The sequence below is a fragment of the Lacerta agilis genome, chromosome 18 (genome assembly GCF_009819535.1).
Source record: "Lacerta agilis isolate rLacAgi1 chromosome 18, rLacAgi1.pri, whole genome shotgun sequence".
NCBI classification, from domain to species: domain Eukaryota; kingdom Metazoa; phylum Chordata; class Lepidosauria; order Squamata; family Lacertidae; genus Lacerta; species Lacerta agilis.
Window position 1 is genome coordinate 9,403,543 of NC_046329.1, and position 19,839 is coordinate 9,423,381.

Consider the following 19,839-nt stretch of genomic DNA (forward strand, 5'->3'; position numbering starts at 1 on the left):
TGGATGAGGTACAAATGTATTATTACTGCTTGTATTATTACTATTAATTATTAACTATTAAGTTGGGCGGGGTACAAATATATTACTAATCAATCAATTATTGATTGATTGATTATTAATGATTGATTATTGATTATTAATGATTGATTGATTATTAATTATTATACAGTGCTTGCTTGAGGCAGGGAAGTGATCAGGGTCAGGCCATGCCCAGAAAACACCATTTATTTCAGGTGGCAGAGATCACTTAAGGACACCCCTGCAAGGTAGGCCAACTTGCATGGACCAGCGCTGGGTTTCAGCCCAGGGAGTGGTCTGTCTACTCTAGTGCCTGACCAATAATTAAATCTCTCCCCCCAACCCTCGCCGCACGCGACCCCTAAGCAGCCCCCACAAGGACACGTCAGGTGTTTTTTTTCTTTAAGGGTGGGGTTTGGTGGGCGTGAATTGTTAGGCGGGAAGCAGATTCCGCTTCCCTGCTCAGGCGCCACATGGGCCAGCCCATAACGCGCGACGCCGCCGAAGAAGGACCCCGCTCCCCCCCCCTCATCCCCTGCGCCCGCCCTCAAACAGGCCGGAAGCGCCGAGAGTAGTGGGGGCAGGCCTAGAGTGGCCATGGGCTCCAGGTCCCGGTCCAGGGAACGGCGCCGGAGGAGAAGCCGGTCCAGATCCGAGGAACGGGAGAGGAGGAGGCAGAGGAGGAGGAGGAGAGAGCGGGATGGAAGGTGAGGGGGCAATACGGCAGGCCGCGGGTCCTGGGGATCATAGAGTCTCCGGACCATAGAGTTCGCCCGGGATAGAGTGGTTGTTATTTTTTTCGCTTCTATAGGCGATTCTTTCCCCCTATAGCGAGGATGTTAAGCGGGCTTAAAATGTGGGGAAGGGGCTTAAGCCCCGAAAAACTGCTTCTCCTGCTAGGTTTCGGTGTGCCTTTGGCTCAGGGGGCAAATAGTAAGGTGGGAAGAGCGCTCCTGAGCATGTCAAAAGCGCCCTGCAGCTGGTTCAGACCAAAAGGGGGCCCCCCATCATAGTCTAGCACTCCAGCAGGTGCCCCCAAGGGGAGCCCAAAAGCAGGAACCGCCTGGTGCAATGGCAACTCTCCCCACGTGTGATTCCCAGCGTTATCGTTGAATCGGAAGGGGTCCCCCAAAGGTCATCCAGTCCAACCCGCTGCAAAAAAACATAGGACCAGTGGAAAGTATATTCATAGAATCTTAGAGTTGGAAGGGACCCCATCGGTCACCTAGTCCAACCCCCTTTTTCTTCTTCTTCTTTGGCGATCCCTCGTAGCCGAGTAAGATTGTCTTCCATAAACACGGTTTTAACAATGAATCCATAAGTGACTGTGGAGGCCAATTCTGGATCCACAAGTCCTTCCACAGTGGGGACATTGGTTCCCGGGCGGGAGTTGATCCCGGTGAGGCTATGATCTAATGAGACCATCGATCCTGAAGAAGTGTGCATGCACACGAAAGCTCATACCAAGAACAAACTTAGTTGGTCTCTAAGGTGCGACTGGAAGGGAATTTTGTTTTGACTATGGCAGACCAACACGGCTACCTACCTGTAACTGGATCCATAAAATGAAAGCATTAAACAACGTATTGCAGTCACACAATCAATCCATCAGTAAGCTGAACAGGGTTCCACGCAGTCACAAAAACAAAACCAAAAAGAGCTGCAAAAGCAAAAACGGAGAATAAATAGCAATAACAGGCAGACCTGAGCGTGGCACTCAAAACGGAGCACATTCGGCTTCCAAGAAAGGTTTGCAAACCAGAACCCTTACTTCCGGATTTGCAGTGTTTGGGTTCCAAGTTGTTTGAGTACCAAGGTGTCTGAGAACCGAGGGACCCCTAAACATTTTTTAAAAAAAGAAAAGAAAAATGCACTGGGTATGTGTCAGATTCGCGCAGCCGTTGCTCATGAGTAACGACAAAGTCCGTCTTGTCTGTTAACTGTTTTATTGTGCAAACTAATTGCAGTGCGGCGCTACCAAAAAACATGACCACCTAATCACTAGCAGAATCCGGAAGTGCCCTTTTCCGGCTGCGGTGCCAACACCAGAGTTTCGGCACCCTAAAGTGCCGCCTCCTTGGTCCCCTGACCATTCTGCGCGATGCGGGCGCCGGAAGCGGTGACTCTCCCTCCGCGCGAGTCTGCAGGGTGGTGCTGGGTCTCTGTGGAGCATCCTGCAGACCCCTCTCCACCTGACTGCTCACGGGAAACTCCTCCTCAGGGGAGGAGCTGGAAGACTCGCTGGGAGATGTATCCGTCGACAGCAGAGGCTGGGGCTGCCGATAACTGCTCAGCGACGGACTGGCAGGGGAGGGCAGGACCATGACAGTATGTGTAGAAACTAGCCTCCTGTACAAATGCTAAAAGTTTTATGCTCATTCATAACAGCTTGGTACGGTACAGCCTCCAAGAGAGACAAGAAAAGGCTCCAACGAGCTGTAAGAATTGCAGAAAGGGTAATTGGTGTTAGCTTGCCTTCAATAGAGACAATTTATGCTACCCGAGTTAGGAAGAGAGCAGAGGGAATTGTAGCAGATCCTTTACATCCCGGTCATCATCTGCTTGATTTACTTCCATCTGGACGTCGCTACAGGACTTCATATACAAAATCGGCCAGGCAGAAGAATAGTTTTTTCCCTTGTGCCATTAAATTGTTAAATTCGTAGTTGTATAGCTTAAGGGGAGGTAAAATATGGGTGGGGTTTCTTTGCTTCTTTGTATTGTGAGAGGAACAGTGTCTGTATGTTTACATTGCAATGTAGCCGAAACAAATTCCAAGTATGTTGGAAAATGTACTTGGCCAATAATAAATTATTCCTATTCCTATTCCTCTGCCTCCCCTTTTGCCTCCAACCCTTGGGGGCTACCTCTGGCCAGAGTCCTGCACCTGTCTTCCACTTTCAAATCAAAATTCTCTCTCTCCCCTTAGCTCTGAGGAAGAGAGCCAGAAATGGCAGAAGAAAAAAGAGAAAAGCGAGGACCGGCATGGGAAGAGGCACAAGAAGCGGCGCTCTCGCGGCCGCTCCCCGAGCTTGGATTCCTCCCCGGAGAGGCGAGGGCGCAGCAGCGAGAGGAGGGGGAAGAGGACCCGGAAGCGCTCCGGGTCCCGGTCTTCGGTGTCCTCGGTGACGTCGCCTTCGCCGTCCCGCTCGCAGAGCTCCCGGGGCGAGGAGCTGAGCCTCCAGGAGCGGCTGCAGCTGAAAGACGACAAGAAGAAGCAGAAGGAGATGGTCAAGGCCCTCGAGACCCCGGAGGAGAAGCGGGCGCGGCGGCTGGCCAAGAAGGAAGCGAAGGAGCGCAAGAAGAGGGAGAAGATGGGCTGGGGGGAGGAGTACATGGGGTACACCAACACAGACAACCCCTTTGGGGACAACAACCTGCTGGGAGCCTTCATCTGGAGCAAGGTGAGTTGGCAAGGTAGCCAAAAGGCCAGTTTGGAAGTGCAGGGTCCAGGGTAGGCGAGCATAAGGAGCTTGGGAATTAAATGCCCTGCGCTGGCAGTGGCCAGGGAGCCAACAGGGATTCGCAATACGCAGTCAAGCCTTGGTTCTCAAAACGGATCCGGTTTTCGAACATTTCAGCTCCCAAACGCCCCAAACCCGGAAGTAAACGCTCTGGTTTCAGAACGCTTTTCAGAACCCGGGCATCCGACACGGCTTCTGTTCTGAGTTTCCCTATTGAATTGAGGCTTCCGGTTTTCGGACGTTTCAGGAGTCGAACGTTCTTCCGGAATGGATTACGTTCGGAAACTGAGGTTCCGTTGTATTGCCAGCTCAGAAATCCTGAAACTGTTGTCGAGATCCGGACTTCAAACTAGCTTCGGAAATATATCACCCACGTCTACTCCGGAGGGACCCCGGGAGCCCGTCCTTGGTGACCGTCTCGGCTCCTTCCACTCAAATTGGCTCCCATCAGGAGTAGAAGCGGTAGAAGGCTCCTTCTCAGGGGCTAAAAACTTCCTTTCTGTGCTGATTGGGCAGCTGGGAGTTCGAGTCCAGCAGTTACTGGAGGGGTCCAGGTTTCTTGCTCCTCGATCTGAGAAGGGGCCTTCCTTTCGGGAAGAGAACGCCTCCTTTGCATTTTAAACGTTTTCCTCTCTGCCTCGATTTTACTTGTCATCTCAGGCTCTGGAGAAGAAGGGGATCGGCCATTTGGAGGAGAAGGAGTTAAAAGACCGGAACAAACGTATCCAGGAGGAAAACCGACTGGAGCTTCAGAAGGTAAGAGCCAAAAGTAGCATTGAGCTGGGGGAGGGTATCTCTGGGCATGTGCAGAGTGCCTTTGTCTTGGAGGTGAAGCCCCGGTGCTGCAAAAGTAGAGGACCATCAGGGTCTAGAAGATCTGAGCTGAGGGTTGGTTGACCCTTGGGGAATTTACCGGTAATTCAGATTTCGATTGCCTTCTGAACTTGCCCCTTTCCTCTGAAGTTGGATTTAAGTGCTTTGTGGGCAGTTAACACTAATTATTATTATTATTATTATTATTATTATTATTATTATTATTATTATTATTTTATTTGTAGCCCGCCCATCTGGCCAGGTCCCCCCAGCCACTCTGGGCGGCTTCCAAAAAATATTAAAACACATTAAAATGTCACAGATTAAAAACTTCCCTCGAGTTTTTGCATTGCACATATGCACTTAAACCTAGATCAGTTTTCTTGGTTGATACCGAATTTATTCTTCATTAGCCAAATTGCTGGTTCTTTTTTTGGTCGATTTTGAATTCATGCACGTGTTCTGCATATTTGTATATACAGGTGAAACTCGGAAAATTAGAATATCATGGAAAAGTCAATTTATGTAAGCCATTGTTTTCATTAGCTGCTGGAGTTTAATATATGAGACAGACTCATGACATGCAAAGCGAGATACGTCAAGCCTTTGCTTGTTATAATTGTGATGATTATGGCGTACAGCTGATGAAAACCCCAAAGTTGAGATTAATTTGGGGTTCTCATCAGCTGTACGCCATAATCCTCACAATTATAACAAATAAAGGCTTGACACACATCTCGCTTTGCGTGTCATGAGTCTATCTCATATATTAGTTTCACCTTTTAAGTTGAATTACTGAAAGAAACGAACCTTTCCACGATATTCTAATTTTTCGCGTTTCACCTGTACAGCGCTCTGTAGTTCAATATTTTGAGTTACAGGTGGGTAGCCGTGTTGGTCTGCTGCCATAGTCGAAACAAAATATAAAATTCTATCAAGTAGCACCTTAGAGACCAACTGAGTTTGTTCTTGGTAAGAGCTTTCGTGTGCATGTATCTGAAGAAGTGTGCATGCACACGAAAGCTCATACCAGGAACAAACTCAGTTGGTCTCTAAGGTGCTACTGGATAGAATTTTCTACAATATTTTGAGTGTTCGCCACAGGGCTGCTTTGGGTACAGCTCGTTTCGGAAAAGCAGCGCATAACACAGACAGACACACAAACACAAACCATCCGAACACCCCTCTTTCTGTGCCTCTCTTTCCAGGTGAAACAGCTGCGCTTGGAGCGGGAGCGAGAGAAAGCCATGCGCGAGCAAGAGCTGGAAATGCTGCAGCGGGAAAAGGAGGCGGAGCATTTCAAGACGTGGGAGGAGCAAGAGGACAACTTCCACCTGCAGCAGGCGAAGCTGCGGTAAGGGAGGGGAGCGGGAAAGATTGTCGAATCTGCAGAGAAACTTTAGATTTCTGGGAATAGGGCGCCCCAGATATTTAATAAACGTGGGGCTCTTTTCCCCCTCCCTTTTCGGCTCGAGTTTCGTTTTTGTACGTTTCGCGGCGGCGGCGGTGGGGCATATTAAAACAGAACCTGTTCGGATTTTAAAAAATCATTAATTTGGAGCCCTTTTCGGTAGAGGGCCTTCTCGGTGGTGGCGCCCGCCCTGTGGAACGCCCTCCCATCAGATATCAAGGAAATAACTATATGACTTTTAGAAGACCTCTGAAGGCAGCCCTGTTTAGGGGAGTTTTTAATATCTGATGTTTGATTGTGTTTTTAATATTCTGTTGGGAGCCGCCCAGAGTGGCTGGGGTATAAATAAATATTATTTTTATTGCTCCCAAATGGATCTGTAGCCCAGAATACTTGGAGGGCACCAGCCACAGCGTGGCTCTACCATCGCTCTCCCAACCCTCTCCTTTCCCCCTCTGGCTCCCTCTTCCCTTTTTGGAGACCCTGGGTTGAAGCTCCTCCTTCAGCCTGACCCTCGTCTCTTTTGTGTGTCTCCGGCAGCTCCAAGATTCGCATCCGGGACGGGCGGGCCAAGCCCATCGACCTCCTGGCCAAATACATCAGCGCCGAGGACGACGACCTTGCGGTGGAGATGCACGAGCCGTACACTTTCCTGAACGGCCTCACCGTCTCGGACATGGAAGATCTCCTGGAAGACATTCAGGTAGGGCACCTGTCTTAGTTTCTATATCCTCTCACTGTGCAAGTCACGAGACTGTGTTTATACTTTCCGCATAAGATCGTGGGAATCACAGGGAACGGATGTTGCTGTAACTGTTTCCTGTTGTACTTTTTTCTTCGGACTTCTCTCACAGAGAGGAGACATGTTTTCTTTGTTGTTGTTGTTGTTGTTTAGTTGTTTAGTCGTGTCCGCCTCTTCATGACCCCATGGACCACAGCATGCCAGGCCCTCCTGTCTTCCACTGCCTCCCGCAGTTTGGCCAGACTCATGTTGGTAGCTTCAAGAACACTGTCCCACCATCTCGTCCTCTGTCGTCCCCTTCTCAACACCGGGGTCTTTTCCAGGGAGTCTTCTCTTCTCATGAGGCGGCCAAAGTACTGGAGCCTCAACTTCAAGATCTGTCCTTCTAGTGAGCACTCAGGGCTGATTTCTTTAAGGATGGATAGGTTTGATCTTCTTGCAGTCCATGGGACTCTCAAGAGTCTCCTCCAGCACCAGAATTCAAAAGCATCCATTCTTCGGCAATCAGTCTTCTTCATAGTCCAGCTCTCACTTCCATACATAAGTACTGGGAAAACCATCGCTTTAACTATACGGACCTTTGTCGGCAAGGTGATGTTTTCTTTACTCTGACTTTTTAGTTAGTAATAAATGTCGCTAGGTAAAGGTAAAGGGACCCCTGACCATTAGGTCCAGTCGCGGACGACTCTGGGGTTGCGCTGCTCATCTCGCTTTACTGGCCGAGGGAGCCGGCGTCCAGCTTCCGGATCATGTGGCCAGCAGGACTAAGCCGCTTCTGGCGAACCAGAGCAGCGCACAGAAACGCCGTTTACCTTCCCGCCGGAGTGGTACCTATTTATCTACTTGCACTCTGACGTGCTTTCGAACTGCTAGGTGGGCAGGAGCAGGGACCGAGCAACGGGAGCTCACCCCGTCATTGCGGGGATTCGAACCGCCGACCTTCTGATCGGCAAGCCCTAGGCTCTGTGGTTTAACCCACAGCGCCACCCGCTTCCCAATATTACATGTAAGCAAATATTAACGGTGTAGAAATAATGCTCTGGATCACAAGCAGACCCGCTGGAATGAATGGATTCAAGTTAGTCATGCCCTGCGATCCCATGCAGCGTAGCGATTTTTGCATATCCCCACCCCCCGCCCTAAACAATATAAAACGGGAGTAATGTATTTGGGGGGGGGCAGGTGTCAATAAAATCAACCCCCCCCCCCAGGTCTGGAATGGGTCCAGAGCCTCAGCTGTTTTACCCTCCCCTCTGTTTTCCAGGTTTACATGGAGCTGGAGCAAGGGAAAAACGTGGATTTCTGGAGAGACATGACCATCATCACCGAGGATGAAATCGCCAAGCTCCGCAAACTAGAGGCTTCTGGGAAGGGACCAGGTAGGTGTGAAACTGAAGCATCGGGGGGCTTGCCTTGCTCGTGGAACAAAAATGTGTGTAACCTGCTCGGTCGTAACGAAAGAAACATTAACGTTATCAGTAAGAACGGTACAAATTTTTTAAAACAATTAGAATTAGCAGCAGAGTCCTCTTACTTAACCTTAATACATTTTAATTTATTTTTTTAAAATGTGTGTCAAACTTTTACCTTTCGGTATGTAAGTCCTATTGGGACGCGGGTGGCGCTGTGGGTTAAACCACAGAGCCTAGGGCTTGCCGGTCGGAAGGTCGGCGGTTCGAATCCCCGCAATGACGGGGTGAGCTCCCGTTGCTCGGTCCCAGCTCCTGCCCACCTAGCAGTTCGAAAGCACGTCAAAGTGCAAGGAGATAAATAGGTACCGCTCCGGCGGGAAGGTAAACGGCGTTTCCGTGCGCTGCTCTGGTTCGCCAGAAGCGGCTTAGTCCTGCTGGCCACATGACCTGGAAGCTGTACGCCGGCTTCCTCGGCCAGTAAAGCGAGATGAGCGCCGCAACCCCAGAGTCGTCCGCGACTGGACCTAGCAGTCAGGGGTCCCTTTACCTTCAGTGATTGTTGAATGTTACTTTTTTTGATTTAGGTTGTCTGTTTCAAAGTTGTGTTTTATTACGTTTTTGCATAGCGTTAGATTATGATAAGGCATAGGATTTTGGTTTACGATAACAGCAAACCACAGTGCATGAAATACCATGGGACGTAAAAAACAATGGACAGAGGCCTCTTCTGCATAGAGGGGTTCCTCCAGTTATGCAGTTCCGACCGTATTTATATATATTTAAAGAGAGAGAGAGAGGGAACGTTTGTATGTGAATGGATCACAGTTCTTCAGATCAACTTGGGGGTTGGAACAACATCAGGCAAAATTCAGGATTCGCACCCAAGTCCTTGGTCGGGGAGGCGGCGAGTTTCCTGGGCCCCCTCTCCCCTGCTGACAGCATCTCCCTCCCTTCCCACGTCCTGCAGGCGAGCGCCGGGAAGGGGTTAATGCTTCGGTCAGCTCCGACGTGCAGTCTGTCTTCAAGGGCAAGACCTACAACCAGCTGCAGGTGATCTACCAAGGAATCGAGGGGAAGATCCTGGCCGGGGGCCCCAACCTGGACATCGGCTACTGGGAGAGCCTCCTGCAGCAGTTGAAAGCCTACATGGCCCGGGCGAGGTGAGTGGCTGACCCTGATCGGACCACCTTCCCACGCTGGCGGCCTAATTTCTGATCCGAACTTTAAAAATGACCCAGAAGCTGGACACCGGCTCCCTCGGCCAGTAAAGCGAGATGAGCGCCGCAACCCCAGAGTCGTCCGCGACTGGACCTAACGGCCAGGGGTCCCTTTACCTTTAGTGATTGCTGAATGTTACTTTTTTGATTCAGGTTGTCTGTTTTAAAGTTGTGTTTTATTATCACGTTTTTGCATTGCCTTAGATTGTGATAAGGCATACGATTTTGGTTTCTTCAGCTTGTAAACCACCTTGAGTATTGCAAGATAGAAAGACGGTATACAAATTGAAAATGATGGTGGTGATTCCTCTGTGCCCGTGGCCACCGGATGCTGGCGTAGTTTTTTTTTTTTTTTTTAACAATGATTTTTATTGATTTTAATATACACATATAAATACATATAATTACATATAGTAATTACATAGAATAGCTTGTATTCTGTATCTAATATCGACTTCCAATCTTCCACGTTCTGTCTTCTTTAAATCAAACTTTGACATTTCACATTCTTATCCAATTTTCATAGTTCAATGTCTAATCTCTCAAATTTATGCATCAATGTTCTTGAAATATACATAATTTGTTTCCCTGTTCAAACATCTACTAATTACCTTTCCGTCCTATTTCCATTAGCTGAATTTCCCTTCCCGTCACGAGGTTTCTTTCCATATTGTTCCGCTTTACACATCTTGTCTATATATGTCATATGATTTCCCCATTCTTTTCGAAACGTTTTGTCACCCTGTTGCCTGATTTTTGGTGTCAATTTAGCAATCTCCATGCATTCCATAATCTTTTGTTGCCATTGCTCAACCATTGGGATTGGTTGAGATTTCCAAACCTGTGCCAACAACAGTCTTGCCCCAGTCGTTGCACACATAAACAATTTTCTATCGTTTTTTCCTATATCGTCACGGTGCTGGCGTAGTTTAGGGTCCTTGCACTGATGTCCCCTTTCCCTCTCCGATCTCTGCCTCTCCTCCTCTCCCAGGCTGAGGGAGCGCCATCAGGACGTCCTCCGCCAAAAACTCTACAAGCTGAAGCAAGAACAAGGAGTCCAGAGCGACCCCCTCTTCCCCATCATTAAGAAGGAGGCTTCACCCCCGGGAGCCTGCAGCAGCAGCAGCAGTAGGTGAGCTGGATTTCTTTGGGGGGGGGGCTTTCAGGACCAATGTCACATGATCCCGGCGGCTGCTCCCAGTCACCAGCCTGGCAGCCGCGTTCTAGATTAGTTGCCGTTTCCGAGTCACCTTCAAAGGGAGCCCCACGGAGAGCATATGGCAATAATAATAGTAATTAATAATAATTTATTTATTTATACCCCAACAGAATTTTAAAACACAGTAAAACATCGAACATTAAACACTTCCCTAAACAGGGCTGTTTTAGATGTCTGCTAAAAGTCAGATGGTTGTGTATCTCCTGGACATCTAGTGGGAGGGCGTTCCACAGGGCGGGCGCCACCACCGAGAAGGCCCTCTGCCTGGTTCCCTGTAACCTCACTATGTCAGGCGGAGAGCCAGTGACTGGCCTAAAGTCACACCCAGTGAGCTTCAGGGCCAAGCGGAGATTTGAACCCAGGTCTCTCAGGTCCCAGTAGGTCGCTCTAACCCCTACACCATACCGGCTCTCTGATTTTCCCATCAGCGACTTTGGGGAGCTTCCAGAGTAAAACATGAAACATTGAAAACTTCCCTAAACAGGGCTGCCTTCAGATGTCTTCTAAAAGTCAGGTGGTTGTTTATCTCCTTGACATCTGGTGGGAGGGCGCCACCACCGAGAAGGCCCTCTGCCTGGTTCCCTGTAACCTCGCTTCTCGCAGGGAGGGAACCGCCAGAAGGCCCTCGGGAGATGGACCCCGGTGTCCGGGCTGAACGATGGGGGTGGAGACGCTCCTTCAGGTTTCCTGGGCCCTTTAGGGCTTTCAAGCTCAGCACCAACACTTTGAATTGTGCTCGGAAATGTCCTGGGAGCCAATGTAGGTCTTTCAGGACCGGTGTTACATGGTCTCGGCGGCCGCTCCCAGTCCCCAGTCTGGCTGCCGCATTCTGGATTAGTTGCAGTTTCCGGGTCACCTTCAAAGGCAGCCCCACGGAGAACGCATGGCAGTAGTCCAAGCGGGAGATAACCAGAGCATGCACCACTCTGGCCAGACAGTCTGCGGGCAGGGAGGGTCTTGGATGGAGCTGGCAGACAGCTCAGAGCAGATGGGAGGCAATTTCCCTCTTGCCTTCCTATCCCCGCCTTTCTGCAGGCTGGAGCCGGACGACAGCGCCCAGGCGCAGCCCAGCACCTCTTCGGCTGAGCCCGGGGGGGCCGAGCCCGAATCGGAGGTCAAGGCGGAGGGAGACGGAGAGGCGGTGCTGATGGAGGAGGACCTGATCCAGCAGAGCCTGGACGACTACGACGCCGGCAAGTACAGCCCCCGCCTGCTGACGTCCCACGAGCTGCCCTTCGACGCCCACGTGGTGGAGGCAGACGAAGACTTTCAGCGCCTGCTGCTCTCCCGGCAGCAGCTCCAGGTCACAGGTAGGAAGGAGGGGGAAGGGGCTGAGGAGGCTCTGGGGTCCTGTCAAAGGGCGCCGGGAACTGCCCTGCGCAGCTTGTGGCCTAGAAGCAAGAACCTCAGGACTCTTCACCTGGCTTCAGGTCTCTTCTCAGGCCACGCCCACTTTCCTTAAGCCACGCCCTCGGCAGCCAACACCCTTTGCGCGAAGCCACACCCCTTTCTTTAGACCACACCCCTCTCTGCAGGCCACACGCCCCTTTCTCGAGGCCACACCCCTTTCTTTAAACCACACCCCTCTCTGCAGGCCACATGCCCCTTTCTTGAGGCCACACCCCTTTCTTTAAACTATACCATTTTCTTGAGGCCACACCCCTTTCTTTAAACCACACCCTTCTCTCCAAGCCACACCCCTTTCTTTAAACCACACCCTTCTCTCCAAGCCACACCCCTTTCTTTAAACCACACCCTTCTCTCCAAGCCACACCCCCTTCTTAGCCCACAGCCACTCTCTCAAGGCCACACCTTTCCTTAAACCACACCCTCTCCCTGCAGGCCGCACACCCTTTTCTCGAGGCCACACCCCTTTCCTTAAACCACACCCCTTCTCTGCAGGCCGCACGCCCCTTTCTCGAGGAGACACCCCTTTCTTTAAACCACACCCCCTCTCTGCAAGCCACACCCCCTTCTTAGCCCACAGCCACTCTCTCTCAAGGCCACACCCCTTTCCTTAAACCACACCCTCTCCCTGCGGGCCACACGCCCCTTTCTCGAGGCCACACGCCCCTTTCCTTAAACCACACCCCTCTCCTCAGTCCACCGCCCCTCTCCCAAGGCCACACCCCCTTTCCTCAAACCACAACCCTTCCCTTAGCCCACACCCTCTCCTCAGGCCCCCATCCCTTTCCTGCTCAATACGCATAGGCAGGGAGTTCCAAAGTGTAGCCGCTGCCACGCTAGACGCCTGAATTCTCGCGAACCCGGACGCCCACCGCTGCTGCCCTCTCCTCTCTCCCCCTCCCCAGGCGACGCCAGCGAGAGCGCCGAGGACATCTTCTTCCGCCGCGCCAAGGAAGGGATGGGGGCGGACGAGGCCCAGTTCAGCGTGGAGATGCCGCTGACGGGCAAGGCCTACCTGTGGGCCGACAAGTACCGGCCCCGCAAGCCGCGCTTCTTCAACCGCGTGCACACGGGCTTCGAGTGGAACAAGTACAACCAGACGCACTACGACTTCGACAACCCTCCGCCCAAGATCGTGCAGGGCTACAAGTTCAACATCTTCTACCCGGACCTCATCAACAAGCGCTCCACGCCCGAGTACTTCCTGGAGGCCTGCCCGGACAACAAGGACTTCGCCACCCTCCGCTTCCACGCCGGGCCGCCGTACGAGGACATCGCCTTCAAGATCGTCAACCGGGAGTGGGAGTACTCCCACCGGCACGGCTTCCGGTGCCAGTTCGCCAACGGCATCTTCCAGCTCTGGTTCCACTTCAAACGATACCGGTACCGGCGGTGAGCGGGGGGAGGGGGCTTCCTCTGTGCCCCCGTGCCAGCGGAAAGATGCTCATCCCCGCACTGAAACCGAAACCGCCGAGACATCGGAAAGGGCCTCCGAACTTCTGTGCTCCGCAGATTTCTGGGTGGGAGGGACCCCTGTTTTTTCTGTTGCAGTTTTAGGTTTCACGGGGCCGCCGACACCCCTCTAGATGTTGTTGGATTCCGGCCCCCGGCAATTCCTGACCGTCCAGATTCCACCAACGTCTCCAGAGCCCCCTATTCCCCCCCCCCGGTCTCTGCTCGTAAGAGACGTTCCCCTCTCCGGCGACAGCAAGGGATTTGGGATTTCCCTGTCCTGAGAAGACGGGGAGGGCGGGAGGGGAATTCCTCTTCCGAACAGAGTCATTCTCCCCTCACCGCCGTAGGGAATCCTCCTTCTGACAACAGGGGCGGAGAACATCTCAAGAGATGCGCCCGGCCTCCCATCATCCCCCAAAATCGGATATCCCCCGCGGGTGTTCCCCATCCTCTTTGCAGACACGAAACAACAACCCCCAACTCTTTCCCCCTCCGTGTAGATTCCTCTCTACGACACGAGCGGCTCCGTTTGCCAGGCATAGATTGCGTATATTTGTTATTTTCTGGAGCAAACCAGCGGAGGGCGATGGCTCTGTGTACATTTCCTTATCGGTGCCAAATCACCCTTTTGTATAACTTTTTTTTCCGAGCGGCTCTCTCCGAAGAGCGCTGCCCCGGCACAATAAAAATTCTTTAGATGGTTCGAGCCGTCCTTTGCAAACGCCTGTCATTGGGAGGGTTGGGGACGCAGCCAGTTTTGAGCGGGGTAAAGAGGAGCGGATCCGCCGTTGCGGTGAGTTGCTGGGCTCCCGGCTCCCGTCGGATGGTAAGGGCTGTCAAATGGAAGATGGGGTTATTCTGAATCCTCTGGTTTGGTGTCCTGCCCTCTGGAGCAGTTGTGATGGCAGAAGAAAGAAAGAAAGAAAGAAAGAAAGAAAGAAAGAAAGAAAGAAAGAAAGAAAGAAAGAAAGAAAGAAAGAAATGGGCATTGAGGAAAGGGGATGGGGGAGGGAAGGAAGGAAGGAAGGAAGGAAGAAGGGAGAGGGGGAGCATTTAAGAGGGAAGGAAGGAAGGAAATAAGTGATAGAAGGAGGCAAGTGATGGCGGAAGGAAGGAAGGAAGAGAGAGAGAGAGAGAAAGAAAGAAGAAGAAGAGTTTGGATTTGATATTCTGCTTTATCACTACCTGAAGGAGTCTCAAAGCGGCTCACATTCTCCTTTCCCTTCCTCCCCCCACAACAAACACTCTGTGGGGTGAGTGGGGCTGAGAGACTTCAGAGAAGTGCGACTAGCCCAAGGTCACCCAGCAGCTGCATGTGGAGGAGCGGAGACACGAACCCGGTTCCCCAGATTATGAGTCTACCGCTCTTAACCTCTACACCACACTGGAGCTCAGGGATGCATTTTGCAGCCAGGCAAAAGCATTTGGGGATGTAGTGAGGACCATGGCCTAGAGGGCACATTCTGAGCGCCTGGTAAAGATAATAATAATTATCTTATTAGTATTAATTTCTTGTTTATACCCTGCGCATCTGGCTGGGTTTCCCCAGCCACTCTGGGCGGCTCCCAACAGAATATTAAAAACACAATAAAACACAATAAAACACATTAAAAACTTCCCTAAACTGGGCTGTCGTCAGTCAGATAGTCCTTTCTCTCCTTGACATCTGATGGGAGGGTGTTCCACAGGGAGGGCGCCACCACCAAGAAGGCCCTCTGCCTGGTTCCCTATAACCTCATTTCTCGCAGGGAGGGAACTGCTAGAAGACCTTCGGAGATGGACCCCGGTGTCCGGGGTGGAGACGCTCCTTCAGGTATCCTGGTCTGATGCCCTTTAGGGCTTTAAAGATCAGCACCAACCCTTTGAATTGTGCTTGGAAATGTCCTGGGAGCCAATGTAGGTCTTTCAAGACCGGTCTTATATGGTCTCGGCGGCTGCTCCCAGTCCCCAGTCTAGCTTCCGCATTCTGGATTAGTTGTAGTTTCCGGGTCACCTTCAAAGGCAGCCCCACGGAGAGCGCATGGCAGTAGTCCAAGCGGGAGATAACCAGAGCATGCACCACTCTGGAGAGACAGTGCGCACGCAGGGAGGGTCTCATCCTGCGTCCGAGATGGAGCTGGGAGACAGCCACCCTGGACACAGAACTGACCTGCGCCTCCATGGACAGCTGTGAGTCCAAAATGACCCCCAGGTAGAGAGGCACAGAGGGCCACATTTGAGGACACATCCTGAGATTCCCCACCTGTGGTCAAGAAACTTGTTCCGCGGTTGACCTAACGGATGTCGAGGGTGTCGCAAGAACTTAAATTCTGCGCCTCTCGTGGAATTGCAGATGTCCTAAATGGACAAGAGATGACCTCATTGTTTCTTTTGTAATCTGTGATTATTATTATTTTTGTAGGGGGGGGGGGAGGCGGTGGAAGAGAACCGAACGCTGTAATGAGCGAGACATCGGATCCTCTCGATAAACAAATGCATAAGTCATAATTCCTTAATGGACTTACTGGAACCGCTCTCCAAATGTTAATTCGCGGTTGGGGGGGGGGAGGGATGCGTTTGAAACATTTTCAAACTCTGATGAAGATTGAGAAATGGGGGGGGGCATGTTCCCAGCTCATTCCCGTAAGCCTCATTGCCGTTTGTCCGTGGGGTATTCCTCCCCTCCCTCCTCGAAACAGCGTGGTCTCCGGGGGAAGGACCGGGGAAGTTTTTGAGGGTCCTAATGGGGCTCCTTTCCGCCTCCCGAGGGCCGCATGAAACCCTGCAGGGCAACTGTGGGCATCTACTTCCAGAAACTTGTAAAAAAAACATAGAACTTGTGTCCAGAGTTGGCGTCCCCACTCCTCCTCCCGACTCATCCCTTTTTCCTTTTGTGCCGTTGTTGTAAGCCCAAAATGGCTTATCTTCTGAGTTACGCCAATAAAACTCATGAGACGAGAGGATTTAGGAACCCATTGTTGTTTATTGCAAAGCAATAGTAGTAGTATTTTTTATTACGGTCAACGACCAGCACAGTAAATTGCATTACATCGTCAGTAATTTTAAATTTTTGGAATAACTAAAATAAGTTACCTAAAAGGCATCAGTCATCCTTTGATCGTTAGATTTATATTAATTATATACTAAACGCTACAAGTTAAATCGGAGTCTGTCTGGCTCTGGTCAAGAGTTGGTTTAAGTGCCTCCTATGCACCTCAGATATGCTGATGATACAGCCTTGATGGCAGAAAGTGAGGAGGAATTGAAGAACCTTTTAATGAGGGTGAAAGAGGAGAGCGCAAAATATGGTCTGAAGCTCAGCATCAAAAAAACTAAGATCACGGCCACTGGTCCCATCACCTCCTGGCAAATAGAAGGGGAAGAAATGGAGGCAGGGAGAGATTTCACTTTCTTGGGTTCCATGATCACTGCAGATGGTGACAGCAGTCACGAAATTAGAAGACGCCTGCTTCTTGGGAGGAAAGCAATGACAAACCTAGACAGCATCTCAAAAAGCAAAGACATCACCTTGCCGACAAAAGTCCGTATAGTTAAAGCTGTGGTTTTCCCAGTAGTAATGTACGGAAGTGAGAGCTGGACCATAAAGAAGGCTGATCGCCGAAAAATGGATGCTTTTGAATTCTGGTGCTGGAGGAGACTCTTGAGAGTCCCATGGACTGCAAGAAGATCAAACCTCTCCATCCTTAAAGAAATCAGCCCTGAGTGCTCACTAGAAGGACAGATCCTGAAGTTGAGGCTCCAGTACTTTGGCCGCCTCATGAGAAGAGAAGACTCCCTGGAAAAGACCCTGATGTTGGGAAAGATGGAGGGCGCAAGGAGAAGGGGACGACAGAGGACGAGATGGTAGGACAGTGTTCTCGAAGTGACTGGCATGAGTCTGGCCAAACTGCGGGAGGCAGTGAAGGATAGGCGTGCCTGGCGTGCTCTGGTCCATGGGGTCACGAAGAGTCGGACATGGGACTCAAGAGTCTCCTCCAGCACCACAATTCAAAACCGTCCAGGGGTCGTTTACCTTTTTACATACATAAAGTAACAGAAACGCTGGGCTTTTTTTTGTACGTTCTCATGTAGACAGACTTACCCTGCCACATCTATCTATCTATCTATCTATCTATCTATCTATCTATCTATCTATCTATCTATCTATCATCACTTCACGCAATCAGACCCAAAGTCCATCCAGTGGCCAGTCTAATGGTTCCAAAATGCTTAAGTTCAAATGCACCACCCCTCCCTGGGCGTGAATACCCACTGCTGCTAATTTGCAGCAAGACTGCTGCTGTATATGGAGGCTCCATGGCGCAGTCCCGGCTGACGGCATTTGCCAGACAAAAGAAAACCCCACCCGTGGCATTTTATCTAAACCCCCTACCAACGCCTACCAACCATGAGGTCTAGAAACTTGATATATGAATCCTTTTATGCATTTTCTCTTGCAACCATGAGGTCTAGAAACTTGATATACAAATGCTTTTGGGCATTTTCTCTTGCAACCATGAGGTCTAGAAACTCCTACCAACGCCCCATAAACCACTGGCCCGTCTTGGCACACTGCAGATTGAAAGATTGACGAGCTCTGCAACCCCACAGTCACCTTGCCTGGACTTAACTGTCCAGGGGTCTTTTACCTTACTGGCCAGAAAGCCAAATATCCCCCCTTTCTCTACCTTCCTTGCAAGCAGCGGCCTCTCGCGCTCGGCTGCTGGATATTTTGGGCAAGGCGTCTCCGCGTTTTCGCCTCTCCGCCAATCCCAAACACACACTCACACACCCCAGAGCCTTGTTCCATTTAGAGATGGCAACTCTCCAGCTGCCTCATTCCCCCTGCCCCGTAGGGAGCAGATAAGCTCCGGGGCCTGGTGCCAGGGCCCCTACGAGATATGGCACCGAGGGCGCCAGCAAGCCTCCGCCGGGGATTCTTCTCGCGCCGGGAGAAGCCGTTTGGTCTTTCATAATGCCTTTCCCCCAAGCCTGGATTCCCAGAAGTGTGGGGGCAGAGGTGTGGGGCAGATGGACGGGGTGAGCCAAGCTCCCTGCCGCCACCGCCATGCTCCCCAGAAGCAGCCAATGCTCTCTGGTGGGCTCCATTGCTGTTATAAGACTGGTCTTCTGGGTACTAGAACAATGCAATTCTGGGCTGCATCAATAGGAGTATAGCATCTAGATCAAGGGAAGTAATAGTACCACTATATTCTGCTCTGGTCAGACCTCACCTGGAATACTGTGTCCAGTTCTGGGCACCACAGTTCAAGAAGGATACGGACAAGCTGGAACGTGTCCAGAGGAGGGCAACCAAAATGGTCAAAGGCCTGGAAACGATGCCTTATGAGGAACGGCTTAGGGAGCTGGGTATGTTTAGCCTGGAGAAGAGAAGGTTAGGGGGGGATAGGATAGCCATGTTCAAATATATCAAAGGATGTCATCTAGAGGAGGGAGAAAGGTTGTTTTCTGCTGCTCCAGAGAAGCGGACACGGAGCGATGGATTCAAACTACAAGAAAGAAGATTCCACCTAAACATTAGGAAGAACTTCCTGACAGTGAGAGCTGTTGGACAGTGGGATTTGCTGCCAAGGAGTGTGGTGGAGTCTCCTTCTTTGGAGGTCTTGAAGCGGAGGCTTGACAGCAGCCATCTGTCAGGAATGCTTTGATGGTGTTTCCTGCTTGGCAGGGGGTTGGACTGGATGGCCCTTGGGGTCTCTTCCAACTCTAGGATTCTAGGATTCTATGACACAAACCAGATAGAGAAGAATCTGCTCCCGTGTCTCGGCAATGGGTTTGTGCCTTACTAAATCTAAAACAGACACGGCAGGAAAGGAAAGGGGATTCGGAGGGAGAAGGAAATTGGTCAGCTCAGGTTTGAGTTCTGAGCTGTACTGTACCATCTCTGCTTGTACATTGGCAGCCTGTGTTTGCAGAGCATGTATAGCCACGGGGTCAGACCGAAAAGCGGAGCAGGAGGAATACAGATGGCAGTTTTACAAGGTGGTTTCGCTTTCCCATTTTTTTTACTCTGTTTAAAATCATCGGCACCTGCCCATGCTCAATTCTGGAGCTCAGCTTGTCAGAAAGAGCAATATATATATATATATACACACAATATATATACACACACACACTCATACACACACACACACACACACACACACACACACACTAACCAGCCTCATTTTCTTGCTGTTTTCCTGCTCCGATTCACCGAGCTGCATAGTTCTCTATCTCTGTTTTTTTTCTTCGGCAGAACTGTCAAGGCAGATGAAAGACACACGGCCGAGCCCCAGAAAAGATGAAAGGAAAAGGGCTCTGGCAGAGTTATTATCCTCATGTCTGGCTCTGCATGAGACAGTTTCCTGTTTTCTATTAATCCCTGCATGTCAAGTTTCCAGACCTCATGGTTGCAAGAGAAAATGCCCAAAAGCATTTGTATATCAAGTTTCTAGACCTCATGGTTGCAAGAGAAAATGCATAAAAGGATTCGTATATCAAGTTTCTAGACCTCGTGGTTGCAAGAGAAAATGCATAAAAGGATTCATATGTCAAGTTTCTAGACCTCGTGGTTGCAAGAGAAAATGCATAAAAGGATTCGTATATCAAGTTTCTAGACCTCATGGTTGCAAGAGAAAATGCATAAAAGGATTCGTATATCAAGTTTCTAGACCTCCTGTTTGCAAGAGAAAATGCAAA

The 19,839-nt window shown here is 50.6% G+C and overlaps 1 protein-coding gene across 1 annotated transcript; it reads left to right on the forward strand.

The window, feature by feature from the left end:
* Nucleotides 1–557: 557 nt before the first annotated feature.
* Nucleotides 558–13,115, forward strand: CACTIN (cactin, spliceosome C complex subunit). The gene is made up of 10 exons (XM_033136715.1): nucleotides 558–725; nucleotides 2,948–3,422; nucleotides 4,143–4,238; nucleotides 5,504–5,649; nucleotides 6,247–6,409; nucleotides 7,713–7,827; nucleotides 8,828–9,020; nucleotides 10,069–10,209; nucleotides 11,332–11,606; nucleotides 12,609–13,115. The coding sequence occupies exons 1-10, from the start codon at nucleotides 616–618 to the stop codon at nucleotides 13,097–13,099; spliced, it is 2,205 nt and encodes a 734-aa protein (XP_032992606.1). The 5' UTR covers nucleotides 558–615; the 3' UTR covers nucleotides 13,100–13,115.
* Nucleotides 13,116–19,839: the final 6,724 nt, after the last annotated feature.

What these genes read in the sequence shown, in the direction of transcription:
- CACTIN (XM_033136715.1), top strand. Translation starts at nt 616, where the DNA reads ATGGGCTCCAGGTCCCGGTCCAGGGAACGGCGCCGGAGGAGAAGCCGG. An exon ending in AGGAGAGAGCGGGATGGAAG is followed by an intron (nt 726 to 2,947) that starts GTGAGGGGGCAA and finishes CTCTCCCCTTAG; the next exon opens with CTCTGAGGAAGAGAGCCAGA. An exon ending in GAGCCTTCATCTGGAGCAAG is followed by an intron (nt 3,423 to 4,142) that starts GTGAGTTGGCAA and finishes TTGTCATCTCAG; the next exon opens with GCTCTGGAGAAGAAGGGGAT.